Source organism: Hylobates moloch, unplaced genomic scaffold (assembly GCF_009828535.3).
Source record: "Hylobates moloch isolate HMO894 unplaced genomic scaffold, HMol_V3 SCAFFOLD_1, whole genome shotgun sequence".
NCBI classification, from domain to species: domain Eukaryota; kingdom Metazoa; phylum Chordata; class Mammalia; order Primates; family Hylobatidae; genus Hylobates; species Hylobates moloch.
Window position 1 is genome coordinate 25,727,990 of NW_026652276.1, and position 14,869 is coordinate 25,742,858.

The window sequence follows — 14,869 nt, forward strand, 5'->3', positions numbered from 1 at the left end:
CCCACAAAGAACTCAGATGGCTTCACTGGTAAATTATATGAAATATGTAAAGAATAAATAATAGAAATCTTGAAGAGAAGGAAACTTCCTAACTCATTCTATGAGCCCAGTATTTTCCTGTTACCAAAACCAGACAAAGACATCACACAAAACAAGAAAACTACAAACAATTACCCAACAAAATATTAGCCGTCTTAGTCTATTTTGTGCTGCTATAACAAAATACCCAAGACTGGGTAATTTATAAAGAACAGATATTTATTTAGCTCACAGTTCTGGAGGCTGGGAAGTCTAAGAGCATGGCACCAGCAGCTGGAGGAGGCCACCCCACATCAGAAGGCAGAAGCAAGCCAGAGACAGAGAAGAAATCAGGTCGAACTCATCCTTTTTATAACTAACCCACTCTAGTGATAATGGCCTGAATCCTTTCACGAGAATGATGCCTCCATGACCTAATCACTTCTTAAAGGTCCCACCTCTCAACACTGTTAATATGGGGATTAAGTTTCCAACACATAAACTTTGGGCGATATTATTCAAACTGTAGCATTAGCTAAATGAATTCAGTACATATAAAAAGGATTTTATAGAATGACTGGATTTTATACTTGGAATGAAAGGTTGATTTAACAACTATAAGTCAATTAATATATTAGCAGAAGAATAAAAATCACAGTCATCTCAATAGAGGCAGAAAATGCATCTAACAAAACTCAACATCCATTCATAATAAAAACTTTCAACCAATTAGAAATAGAAGGAAACTTACTTTCTCAAGCTGACAAAGGAAATCAGGGTAAAACTTACAACTAACATCATACTAATAGTGAAAGACAAAGTTTTTTCCTTAAGATCAGGAACAGGGCAAGGACGTTCACTCATTTCTATTCAACACTGTGCCAGAAGTTCCAGCCAGTACAATAATTTTAAAAAAAGAAAGAAAAACTTACAAGTTATAAAAGAAGAAGTAAAGCTTTCTTTATTTGCAGACAATATGATCCTGTATGTAGAGAATCCTAAGAAGTATATTTAAAAAACCACAAGAACTAATGTTTAATAAGGTTACAAGATATAAGATCAATAAATAAATAATTTCATTTCTATATACCAGCAACAAATAATCCAAAAATATACTTATTTGATTTCATTATATCAACATACTTGATATAATGAAAAAGAAATAGACAAACCTAAAAAACAATTCCGTTCACAACATCATCAAAAAGAATACTTGGCAATAAATTTAATAAAAGAGCTGTATAGCTTCTACACTAAAAACTATAAAACATTATGGAGAAAAAATAAGATCTAAATAACTGAGTAACTATTCCATGTTCATGGATAACTCAGTATTATTAAAATGGCAATTTTCCCTTAACTCTTCTATAGACTCAATAAAATCCCTACCAAAATACCAGTGGGCTTTTTCATATAAATTGAAAAGCTGGGCCAGGCACGGCAGCTCACACATGTAATCCCAAAACTTGGAGGCCAAGGCAGGTGGATCACGTCAGGTCAGGAGTTCAACTAGCCTGGTCAACATGGCGAAACCCTGTCTACTAAAAAAATACAAAAATTAGCCAGGCGTAGTGGCCCATGCCTGTAATCCCAGCTACTCAGGAGGCTGAGGCATGAGAATCACTTGAACCCAGGAGGTGGAGACTACAGTGAGCCAGGATCGCACCACTGCGCTCCAGCCTGGGTGACAGAGTGAGACTTTGTCTCAAAAAAAAAAAAGAAAAGAAAAGCTGATGCTAAAGTTTCCATGGGAAATGCAAATGACAGAGTAGTTAAAACATTTTTAGAAAAGAACAAAGTTGGAGTGTATCCGAGTACTCTATTTTTTAGTCTTTTTTTCTTAAACTCTTCCTTCTGAGGCCCTTTGTATTAACTTTTTAGTTATGAAATTAACAATCTTTACTCTCCTCCTTTCCACCAGACACTCCACTGCATTGCTAGCTTATCTAATTATGTTTGCTTAGAAGTTCCAGAGACAATCCAGGTATGTATAGAATGTTCCACCACCGGGCAATTACTTGAAGGCTGCAGGTAATTTACAATTCGTCAAGCCCAAGATGGCACCAGCCTATTCAACAGATGGGGCAATAACTCAAGATTATCAGAACAAGTCATGTAGGCCGGCATCAAGGTGGGAGCCTTGCAACCTCCCACCACCTGTGTGCACTCCAGACCCAAAGTGACTATGAACAGGTCCCAGGAATTTTTGGGTGTGAGAGAAATGTTCTTTGAACTGTGGTGATGATTTTACAACTCTATAATTTACAAAAGATCATCAAATTATACTTACCAGTATATTTTATAGTAGAAGATTTTACTTCAATAAAGCTATTTTAAAAAGTAGAATTAATAAGTGCAATTTATCTAAGAGACCTGTAGAGATTTACCACAGACAGAAGAGAGAAACTAGATGTTTCTATCACAGAATAAGTATGAAAACTTAGACAGCATATCTTACTCTCAATGCCCCAAGAAAACACTATTGGATTCCAAGAGCAAGGGAATTGTAAAAAAGTAGGTCTTATATGAGCAATGGCTCCTGACTTCAAATGGCTACCATGAAATACAGTAATTATCCTGAGTGTTATGGCTGAGCCTCATTACCACTGAGAGACACGAACAGATAACTACAGATTTCAGTAATTTAATCTGACAGAGGAAAACGAAAATGGGCCTTTAACTATAACTATTAACTGAAGATTTTTCTCCAACTGTCCATAAGGAACCTCTAAAAACAAGTTAAATTTTCTCCCATTTCCAAAGACATCTAAGCTGGTAATATTCTCCAGCCCTCTTGAAACTGTTCTATAAAGGAATTAAACTCCCTTCCCTCTTCTGGCCAAAGAAGCAAGCATGACATTTTTCTAGGTTTTATGTAGACACGCATGGATCTGACAGGCTAACTGTACCAAATTACACTTGCCACTCCTTTCTGTGTCAGCATATTTTTTGCCTTGGGCATGCAATTTGAAAGGGGAGGACCCAAACACTTTTATTACATTTAAGCGGAACTCCTAGCTGTTTCTTGGCTCCTCTTAACATATTTCAGTTGATTAGTGACTATTTTAACAAAAGCCTAACATCCTTTCCTAAATATCTTAATTGGTTAAGAGCGTCTGTTGTTTGCCACCAGCAGTCACTTTAAGTCATTGATTAAAGCAGTGTGCACATCAGCACAATCTGAAACCAGTTTCCTTTTTTAACCAGCTGGGCTTAAGGAGCAATCTTGAAGACAGCCCAATTCAAGGAGAACCAAGCACAACACCCTACATGACAATGATCTATCATGGAAGGAAGAACTGCAGAATTTATAGGAGGTGGAAAGAAAGAACCAAATTGCCATGAGTAAATGCTTGAACTGCTCTCTGCCTCACAAATCATACTCATTAGCACTTACCGCAAGGGTGAATTCTAACAACAAGCTGCAGGCCCCTTCTCCTAAGCACCCAAGAGTTCTGCGTTTCCATCAGAACCAATTGTGAGCATTTGCCTTGTTGCACTGATGGCCCAAGTCATTGATGCAAGCTGAAATGATATGGTTTGGATTTGTGTCCCACCCAAATCTCATATCAAATTAGAGGAGCCTGGTAGGAGGTGAATGAATCACGGCAGAGGACTTGCCCTTTGCTGTTCTTGTGACAGTGAGTTCTTTTGATATCTCATGGTTTAAAAGTCTCTCTCTCTCTCTCCTTCATAAAAGATTGGTATCAGGAGTGATTTAGTATATTAAATAAAGACTTGAATGAACTCTGGGCTCATCTAGTTCTGATGCTGAGAAAGCCTTCATGAATTCCACATTTTCAGCCAGATGGAAAATTATTCTTTCCACTTTTAATATAAAAAGAAAAATTACTCAGCACATTTAAGGGAAGCAACTTTCCTATGTAGCATGAGAAAACAAAACACCGGGAGAAAACGGGAACACTGTCATACATTTCATAAAGACTTTAAAAAACTCTTAGGAAGAAATTCAGGTGCTCACTGAGAAATGTAAACTAAAAATCCTAAGCTCCCCACTGACGAAATGGACCCCCTCTTGACAAATGGGACCCCAGAAAACCTTAACTGAGTTTTTGGTCATGACATGACAAGGGGTCAAGTGCACCCTTTTTTTTTTTTTTTTTTTGAGACAGTCTTGCTCTGTCACCAGGCTGGAGTGCAGTGGCACGATCTCAGCTCAATGCAACCTCCGCCTCCAGGGTTCAAGCAATTCTCCTGCCTCAGCCTCCCAAGTAGCTGAGACTACAGATGTGCACCACCACGCCCAGCTAATTTTTTTATTTTTATTTCTTAGTTTCACCATGTTGGCCAGGACAGTCTCAATCTCCTGACCTCGTGATCCGCCCACCTCAGCCTCCCAAGGTGCCAGGATTATAGCCATGAGCCACTGCGCCCGGCCAGGTGCATTTCATTATACCCGTCCTTTTTGCAGTTTAGACACAACCTTCCAGCATTAATGTTAAAATAGGTATCGTAAGACTGAGAGAACAAACTGTAGTAAACAGGACCTAAGGCCATGCCAGGCAAGGGTTAAGTCATACCCCCTAAACTTAAAGGATAAACTATGTTCTAACTGCCAAAAGGTTTTTCTTTTTCTTTAGCAGCTAAAAAAGCACTGGCCTTGGGATACGCAGTATTGTTTTTAAAACAATTTGCAGTTCTACCAGATGCTGACTTACTGAACTCTGGTTCCACCAGTCATAACTACAGCTTTGAATGGACAAGAGAGTGATTTCGGTAACTTTCTCCTGATAAGAAGACCACCAACCACGGACTGGTTCTAGTGGGTTTTACAAAGATGGCACATTTGCGTGCTGTGTCCTGAAAAGACCTTTTGATGTACAGGTTCTAACTGTAATATTTAAATGTCGAGTCTTCCCTGCAAGGTGAACATGGGTATTACATAACATGCATGTTTAATACTCATGCATCAGGACCATCTTCATGAATATTCATAGCTCCTCCTGTAACCCGCTGAATATGTATGTTTAGTCAATCAGGTCAGCAATAATGCTCTTACCCCAAACCCTCCTTCATAGTGCCTGTCTCTGGGCTTTGGCTGGAGGCCATGTTTCCCAGCCTTTGAATAGACTAGGAATAGCCTTTCCCAGGCTTTCATCAAAAGTCCTATCAACAGGCACAAGGTTTCGGATACATGACCCTATAATGTTGTTTTAAAAAGTGTAGGAAAAGAAGGCATTAGGAATCAAAAGAAACAGTATGGCTAAGTAAAAAATCCAGTATTTGAAAGAGACATGTGTTTGAATTCCTATGTGATCTTTGGGGAAAATGTGTCTCCTCCAATTTTAGTTTATCAGTAAAATGGGGATAATAATACTTACTGTAACTTATATGCCTAGGGTCCACTTGACCTTGCTATTTCCACCTTGCAAGCTGTAACCCTTTATAAGAAATAAAGCTCTCTTTTTCTAAATTTATAGATCCTGTGATTTTTTTCAGTTAACAGAATGTAACTACAGCAAACATGCTTTCATTTTTATGCTACCAGACATTTCTCTTTCTTAATGGATAGTCAGGCTACATTTTACAAGAGCTATATCCTGTAATTAGGGACACTCTGATACAGATTGACAGGAACTTATAAGGATTTTAAAAGCTGGGTAAGAATAGATGAAAAAGCCTTTTAGGAAGAGTTGCTGAAAAATGAAAATATTTAAAATGATTATGCGTGTATAATGGTCTTTAGTTTCTATGTCATGTGTTTTTTATTTTTTCTTTTCATCTTTATTTCAATGATTTCATCTAAATTATTTGGCTGCTGAGTTTCATTATATTAAGATGTAAACTTCAGGGTGGTGCTGTGCCATCCAAAGAAATATACACAACCAGTAAAAAGGTTTAAGCCACAGAGGCCAAGAATTGGCTCCCTGGAATTTGATCCAGAGTCTTTTACGTACTTGCAATTATCTGTGAAAAGTCATCCTAACTACTCTGGGCCTCAGTCTGCCCACATGAAAAATGAACAACACCTTAAAGGCCAATGGTGCATAATTACCATGTCAGATAACACACCCTTTCAGCAAGTATTCTCCACAATTCCAAACAGACTGATTTTTGTGTTACAATGAGACCACTTGTCCTGATAAATGAGGCATAAAATAAGCCTGGATCATCCAGTTCTGAAGTTTAATAATTTAAAATGAGTCAAAAAGAAAACCAGTGAAAAACAAGTGAGATATTTAATAAAAATACAAAGTACAGACTAAACCTCTAGAATCCTTAATCACGAATTTTCTCATGATTAGATGTATCAATGCTATTTGGAGAAAGGATTAAAAAAGTATGTCAAATTCTTTAAGAAAAAAAAACTTTTACAGGGCTAAAGATGTTTAAAATTTTAGTGACTGTTTGTATTTAGTATCTTTCCTTTAAGATGCTCAAGGTATTTGAAAGAGCTTATTTTTCTTAAATTTACCAGCGCTGTGTAGAAAAATGCCACATTTTTATGTGCTTATCTATCTGGGCAGAGTATAATTGATTATATAATCCATACCCAAGATTACATAAATCACGATCAATTAAAAAAAATCACACACACACACACACCCACAAACCCACACACACATGAGAGAGATTTCTGCTAGATCACAATTCTCAAAGGTTCACTGTTTAGGGCGTGACTCCTGGCAGAAAATCACATAACGCATGTAAGTAAACAGCTATGCAAATGGGATAGTGCTATACCATACAAAAACACTGAAAACTGTTTGGCTTTGATGAATATCATATTATTACTAATTGTACCATATTCTATCTAGTGCTGAAACTGCTTGGAAAAGTGAATTTTAGGAAATATCTTTTAAAAATGAAAGGATGTTTCTGGTAAGTGAGATTAAAGAAGGTTGAAGAACAAAGGCATAAAGACTCTAGGATGAGACGTAATCCAAACAAAGTGAAAGGGAAAAAAAACATGATCACCTTCTAATCAAATGGACAAGTACATATTACTGCTCTCTTGTACGTGAGTCAAATGTTAAGGCTGTTTGGGGTCTGTATTATTTCTACTTAGGTCTTCTCTTGACAGACTTTTTTTAAACCAGTCAGGCTCATGTGAATTCAATTTGGTAACATGGAGCTCTGCCACCCTGTCACTACACACAAGCCTAATACAGAACCTACAATCTCAGTGGCAAAAACAAGGTCCCTGAAAGAGAGAATCATCTCATTATAAAGTTAAAGTTACATTCCATCCTTTTATCTGTCCCCATATATCCATCCTTTCTGGCTCTTAAGATCCTCACAAAACCTGTTTTGGACACACCAAGAACATTCAAGCTATTTTACATTATCTCCCATACTCAGTGGGAATTTATAAATTCAGACATAATCGCACAGGAATTGTCCGGAGGAAAGAAGTAATGTGGCTTTTCCTTCTTGAACCTGCTGTCTATCTTTTGACATTTTATTATTTTATTTTATTTTAGCATTCTTCTTAAGTTGGGAAAGGGCAAGGAGCTGAAAATCATGGCATTCCTCCTTAGCAACTCTGTTGATGAGCTGGGCGGAAGATGTCCAAACAAGTGGATAAACTCAATGTAAAGAGCCTCTGGAGACTCTCTGAACCCCACAACGACAGATAACAAATCCCAGATGATGGCAATGATGTGCTTATGAATAGTGTATGTAGGGAAACAACCCTACTTTCACAACTGATAGATGATTATTATATATACAGCTGTGGTCAAAATTTTTTCTGAGCTGGGCTTGGTGGCTCACACCTGTAATCCCAGCACTTTGGGAGGCCAAGGCAGGCAGATCGCTTGAGCTCAGGAGTTCAGGACCAGCCTGGGTAACACGGCGAAACCTCATCTCTACAAAAACTACAAAAATTAGCCTGGTGTGGTAGTGTGCACCTATAGCTCCAGGTACTTGGTGGGGGCAGAGGTGGTAGAATCACTTGAGCCCAGGAGGTAGAGGCTGCGGTGAGCTGTGATCATGCTACTGCACTCCGGTCTGGGCGACAGAGTGAGACCCTTTCACAAAAAAGGAAAAGAGAAAAAAATTGTTTTCTATTCTAACTCTGTGGTGAAAGAATGGTGATGGGTAGGGAGAATGGAGGAAAGGGACTGGGAAAAGGGCAGCCAGAAAGAACATGCTTCCTGGGGTTCAGGGCATTGGTTATCTCCTCTCTGCCAGTAAGCTTAGAACAAGATACATCCCTCACACTGAAAACCAGAAGTTAAGAAAATGTGTAGCTGCCTACTATATATAGACTGCTGATGTCGGGGAGAGAATCACAAGACTCTCAGTTTGATTATGCTACTATTAGGCCTGAGAAAAAGTAACTACGCCCATATTTTAATTTATAATGATAGGTAAAACAGCCAAGTTCTACCTAAGCGTCAAACAATCTTACCAACTATCTATCGCCGATCGCCCTTTTGACAACTGAATTTTAAAAAATAAATTTACCGGAGAAAAGAGGAAGGGATTCCTGTCTCCCCACTCCGGACAGAAATTTCTCTAAAAGAAGACCACTACTAGGGAGGGAGAACTCTTTGGGCCTGCAGGAGAAGTGAGTCTTGGCTTATAAAGGGCCTTAGTTAAAAAGATGCCCTAGTGGAAAAACAAACAAACAAGATGCCCAAAACAAAGAACAGGACATCAGTTCTGGAGCTGGCACCAAGAACGGCAGAAGGGACAAAAGGGAAGCCAAGTTAAAACCACGAGGAGAACTAGTTGCTAATAAGCAATCCATTTTCTGAAAGCTCTGTGGAGAGTCTGATTTTGTGACATCACTAGAGGGCTCTGATTTACCAAGTCTTAGACGGAGGTCAGAGGGACATCTTTTGTTGAAATGCTAGCAACATGCTGGGTCTCAAAGTCAAATTCAATATAAAAGGACAGTCTATTCATCAAAATTCCTATCAGTAGGTACAAGGTTTCAGATACATGACCTTAAAATGTTGTTTTAAAAAGCGCAGGAAAGGAAGGCATTAGGAAACAAAAGAAACAATATGGCTAAGTAAAAAACCCAGTATTTGAAAGAAACGTGTGTTTGAATTCCTATGTGATCTTTGGGAAAATGCATCTCTTCCAATTTTACAGTTTATCCATCAGTAAAATGGAGATAATAATACTAATTGTAACTTACATGCTATCTAGGGTCCACTTGCCCTTGCTATTTTCACAAGACTGCTCTGAATCCCCAATCCCATGGCCAGGGGTAAGACATATTTTCCTAAGATGTGAGCAGATTCTCAGGAACTGACTCTCTCCTGGTCTTTTCAGACTCTGGCCTCCTGTGTGCTCAGGTGCTTTCTCTACTCTGCATGAAATGATGCCAGACACCAAACTGCCAGTTTCCCCAAATACAGCACTTAAACCTGGCATTTCCAGAGTTTTACTGACACTGAGTAATTTGTGGTCATGAGTTTGAAACGTATCATAGAAGGCCGTGACTGTGCGTAAATTCACCCACTTTTGTCTCCCTGCCTCTTCCCTCTTCTTCTAAGCCCCTCCTCTCCTAAACTAGCTCCAGTTTTTCTACTTCTATGAAGCTGAGGAGCTTCCTTTCCTCTGAAGCCTCTGGACTAGCCAACCAAGTCTGGGGATGGAGACTCATTCTCTACCCTAAGCACTTATCAAAGTTATTTTCCCAAGTAAAGCAATCCTCTCAAAAAATTCTGGCAAAAGCTGTTAAAGCTCTAACATTTTCTTCATTTCTTCACAAGATTTTGCAGAACTGCTAATGCAGGTAATTAAATTAGCATAAAAGTGCTAGCACAATGCCTTGAACACAGTAAATATGAAACCGCTAGTGGCTACCATATAATGGTGATGACAGCTAGATTCAGTCCCTGAAAAGACCATGCCTACACCAACCACAGAGTCCAATCACTTCCAAATGGGGGACCTTGGACTTTGACTGGCTGAGGTAATTGATGACATACAATTGAAAGCTAGAAAAGTCTCAATTTTCCTTCAAAAACACAACAGTCTTGATAGACAAGAGTTCATTGACTTGTCATAGTAGCATCTCCGCCACTTTCCAAACACCCTATAACAATATACAGCTGAACAGACAACAGGTATAATACTGTGAAAGTGTCTTGATCACTCCAATACATTAAAGAGAGAAATTCTGAAGTACTGTTTTCACCAATCCTAGAAAACTGTCACTTAGAACTTCAGATCTCCTTCTATTTACATGAGGTTTTGTTGTGTTAAAACTCAAAGTTTTTCTCCTATATGGCAACTTTTAGCAGGACAAAAAGCTCTTCTTCCATCTCAAAACCAAAAACATACACACCCCACTTAAGAGACTACAGATTACTATGAAAACAAAGCTGTTCTTCCTCTGGAGATTCTCATGGGTCTGGCCTTTGGCATTCCTGCTGACAGGATCTAGCCTGGTAGACTGTAAGCTCTCTCTGAGGCTCAGCTGCTCATGCTTGCCTCTGGACAACAGCACAGTAGATCTGGGGATCTTGCCAGGATTCCTAGACTCTAAGTAGTAAGGTGCATTAGACCTACTACAGGCAGTAGTGCTTCTAGGCATTTAACTCTCATTTTTGGGCCATGAGCCACCGTGGCTCATGGTAATCCCAGCACTTTGGGAGACCAAGGTGGGCGGATCACTTGAGGTCAAGAGTTCGAGACCAGCCTGGCCAACATAACGAAACCCGTCTCTGCTAAAAATACAAAAATTAGCTGAGCGTGGGGGTAAGCACGTGTAGTTCCAGCTACTCGGGAGGCTGAGGCATGAGAATTGCTTGAACCCAGGGTGAAGGCTGCAGTAAGCCGAGATCTCACCACTGCACTCCAGCCTGGGCAAGAGAGCAAGACTCTGTCCCCCCAAAAAAAAGAAAAAGAAAAAAAGTAATTTTTGGCCAGGGATGGTGACTTACACATGTAATCTCAGAGCTTTGGGAGGCCAAAGTGGGAGGATCACTTGAGACCAGAGGTCCAACGTTACAGTGAGCTATGATCCTGCCACTGCACTCCAGCCTGGGCGACAGAGCGAGACCCTGTCACTAAAAAAAAAAAAAGTCATTCCCTTGCCCCCGGCAGGATGTTAGAAGAAAAAGTTCTATACACACATGAACAAACATAAACACTCATATACGTAGAAGTCAGCTCGCAGCAGACAGGCCAGACTTGGACCAGCAATAATGAATATAATAGTTTATACATAAACCTGCAGGATTAACAACTGCCAGTTGCCACCATTTAAAGGGTAAACGAACAGAAACCTGAATGCAATCAAGTGAATGAATGTTAGTCCCAGGCCCTCTGTGCATCCCTGAAAGCTATTTTTATGTTAGCCACAGCCTAAATGAGATTCTAGGTACTATCTGATAAGGAAAAGTGAACATGTAGCCATTTTGAGAAGGATTAAATTTAGGGGCAGCATCAAGGTCTTTCTGGGTCTAAATGGGCCACAAATTCTTAAGACTGGAACAAGAATTATGTGTCTCTGAAAATAGGAAGATGTGGCCGGGCACGGTGGCTCACACCTGTTATCCCCAGCACTTTGGGAGGCTGAGGCTGGCAGATCACCTGAGGTCAGGAGTTCAAGACCAGCCTGACCAACATGGAGAAACCCTGTCTACACAGAATTAGCCGGGCATAGTGGCACATGCCTGTAATCCCAAACACTCGGGAGGCTGAGGTAGGAGAATCGCTTGAACTCGGGAGGCAGAGGTTGCGGTGTGCTGAGATCACACCATTGCACTCCATTGCACTCCAGCCTGGGCAACAAGAGAGAAACTCCATCTCAAAAAAAAAGAAAAAAAAGGAAGAAAATAAAATAGGAAGATGTGACATAAAAGTGTTTTATTTATAGCTCATGACAAAATCCTAAAAAACTTCAGTGAAGTGGAGCTATAAGCGCCAAGGTGTCGGCCCAAAGTTTTTCTGTAGGGAGACCTACAAATTAGTTCCTTTTGGGAAAATCTGTGCTGAGTTCACTTTCATGTGCTCATAATGTTGCCTCAGTGAGCTCCCTAACGGGACAACCACAAAGATCCGCCAGTAAAGAAAAATGCTAAAGTGTTACAACAAAAGGCTACAGTTCTTAATCTAGACTTTAAATCAGTTAGCTTAACTAAACAGCTTCTCTTAAATGCAAAGTCAACCACTCACCTTCCTCAAAGCTGGCCTTCTTCTGTTTCACTAGAACACGGAAGTTTTCAGCAGGATTCACACTTCCAACCTAGAATATACCAACAGATGATAAACCTACAGGTTATTTCTCTTTTTAGCAGCACCCCAGGCAATATAAGATGGCTTAATGTAGTAAGTGTGCTCTTATAAAATAAAACCAAACACAAAGAGAAGGCCTTTTCTATTCATTTTCATTTCCAGGGCTCTGTGAAAGGCCGGCAGATTTCAGTGGTCCAAGAGCTGCCCTCTGTGCTTTCACTCACCTTGCTTTATGAAAGCTGATTTCTTTCCAGAGGGGTCAGAAAAGTATTACAACTCAAGCCACCAGCCAGCCCAGCTGGAAGGCTTTGTGTAGCACAGATTGCCTGTATATCCTGTCACCCAACCAATTAGAAAGCGGAGGATTCTGCAGTGTGGGGTCGGTTTCGAATATACTTGCCCCACTAAGATAACATGAGAAATACAGCTTAAAGCCTGATTCACCGAAGTGCCCATTAGTGGGACTGCTGCTGACCCTCTGGCACTGAAGTTTTGGTAGAATATACAAAGCATACCCAGGTTGAACACGTCCTCAGAAAGTAAAAGCAGATTATGGACAAAGATGTACTGCAGTGCTGGGTGAGGAAGTTTGAAAGACGAAACTCTGCCATATTATATGGAACTTTCTGGTTATACCTATGTTTTTAATCTGCTGGCCCCAACCCTCACAGGGCCTAAGAACCACTCAGCTCATAAGAAAGAAAACAATGGGGTTCCAAAATATACTAAAGCTTCCAGTTTGCTTGGATATAGGAAGCAGAAAAGCTCTCAGAACAAGATCATGACTTTTTCCTTTACTATTATATATAAAACATCTAAATGAAATCTAAATCATTTTTCACACATTCAGTTTTTCTGAGTTTCTGTTCGCGGTGAGAATAAAGGCATGCCCTTTATTCCCTGACTATCCTTCCTAGTATATTTTGTTAAAAAGTTATCAGCCAATTTTTAAGATCTGTTGATTCACACTAATGCTGCTTAAAAGAAGGCACTATTTGGCTGGGTGCAGTGACTCATGACTATAATCCCAGTGCTTCGGAAGGCTGAAGCGGGCGGATTGCTTGAGCCCAGGAGTAACATACTAAGACCCCACCTCTATGAAAAATAGCCGAGTGTGGTGGCATGTGCTCTTAGTCCTAGCTACACAGGAGGCTGAGGCAGGAGGACCACTTGAGCCCAGGATTTCAAGGCTGCAGTGAGCTAAAATCATACTACTGTACTCCAGCCTGGGTGACAGTGACAACCTATCTCTAAAATTAAATAAAATATTCTTCCTCCTGGCTGACCAAGATATAAAAATAAATAAATAAATAAATAAATAAATAAATAAATAAATAAATAAATAAATAAATAAAATAAAATAAGGTAGTATTTTCAAGTTCCAAAAAATTTCTCATTAAATAAAAATCTCATGTATCAAAGGATACTTACTTGGGGAAATCCTAAACTTGTGAATCCTGTTCTAAAGCTGCATGTTAGAAAATAGGAAAGTTATACTAACTTAAATTGTATGTACTTGAAGATTAAGGTTCGTTATCACTAACCCCCATTTATCCTATCATTTTGACTAGCTGAAAAGCTGCAAAATAATGCCAACAGCAAAATCTCAACACTGAGATGTTCCACGTTCTATAAAGAGCTCTATATACCTTATGTCATATAGATAATTCTGTAGGCAATTGATGATAATAATTACTTAAAGAAGTATGGAATAGGTCTTTATGGCTTCTACAGAGCAAGGACCAGAGAAAGTGATCGTGATCTTACTTGAAAGTGATAAGAACGGACTAACAAAAATTGATGCACTCTCCCTCAAGCCCCAACCTTCCTGCAAAGGGGTAAGCACACTTGAAAAGCTTAGCTTACAGAAGTGACACTGCCTTCAGCCAGACTGGAGACGCTGAAGTGGGCTCCCCCTTGCTCAGTCTTTAATTTTTTAGCGGTAGGTCCATCTTCATGGCTAGAAAAGAAAAAAAAAAAAACTTCTCTTAAAACAGAACAAACAATACAAAACCAGATTGCTATGTGAAACTTATTTTCCAAGCACCAAAAAAAGAAGAAGAAAAGAAAAATAATGAAGAAGAAGAAGAAAAGAAAAACAATAGCTACATGTAGTCCTTCTACAAACAAGCTGCCTCCCTTTCCCAGCCACCGGGCTCCTAAGGGCCTAACTTGAGGCAGCCCTGGCTTTGTTTCACAGCAGTATAAGAATCAGAATTAAGCAATCACACCATAAGGTCCTTGGAAAAGATGAAACTGCAAGCACAGATAATGGAAATTTAACATTTAAGTAAGAAATCCATTTACTCTTCAGATACTATTTTCTAGTTCCTGTCTCAGAATTGACAGCTATTAGCTTTCCCTGTACACAGAAGACCTTTGTGTCTAACAACCCATTTTCTCATCATGTATGTTAGAGCTTTTTTTATAAGCTTCTGTTTACAACTGTCAAAACTTACTAGACAATCCTTAATTAACTATGCAAGAGCTTTCCGTCTTAAAGAAGTCGTAAACTATAAAAAAAACACTTCCCCAAAAACTTTTAATTTGTTCTTTTATAAACCTAATTCTGCTTTGTGCAATATGCTAACAGTCCAGTAGCATCTGTCTTCTAAGGAAAAGTATATCAAACATCTTGCCTCAAGTAACATGCTGGCTTTAACAGCCTGTCTTAAAGTCAAGA

At 39.3% G+C, this 14,869-nt stretch overlaps 1 protein-coding gene across 2 annotated transcripts in view; it reads right to left on the reverse strand.

Moving 5' to 3' along the window:
• Positions 1 to 14,869, reverse strand: part of XRCC5 (X-ray repair cross complementing 5) — a 93,698-nt gene that overhangs the window by 31,055 nt on the left and 47,774 nt on the right. For both annotated transcript variants that reach the window (XM_032754583.2, XM_058438570.1), the window contains exons 15-16: positions 14,053 to 14,146; positions 12,127 to 12,196 (exon numbers count right to left, since the gene is read on the reverse strand). In XM_032754583.2, coding sequence (XP_032610474.1) covers positions 12,127 to 12,196; positions 14,053 to 14,146 — 164 coding nt within the window. The remainder of the gene's footprint in view (positions 1 to 12,126; positions 12,197 to 14,052; positions 14,147 to 14,869) is intronic.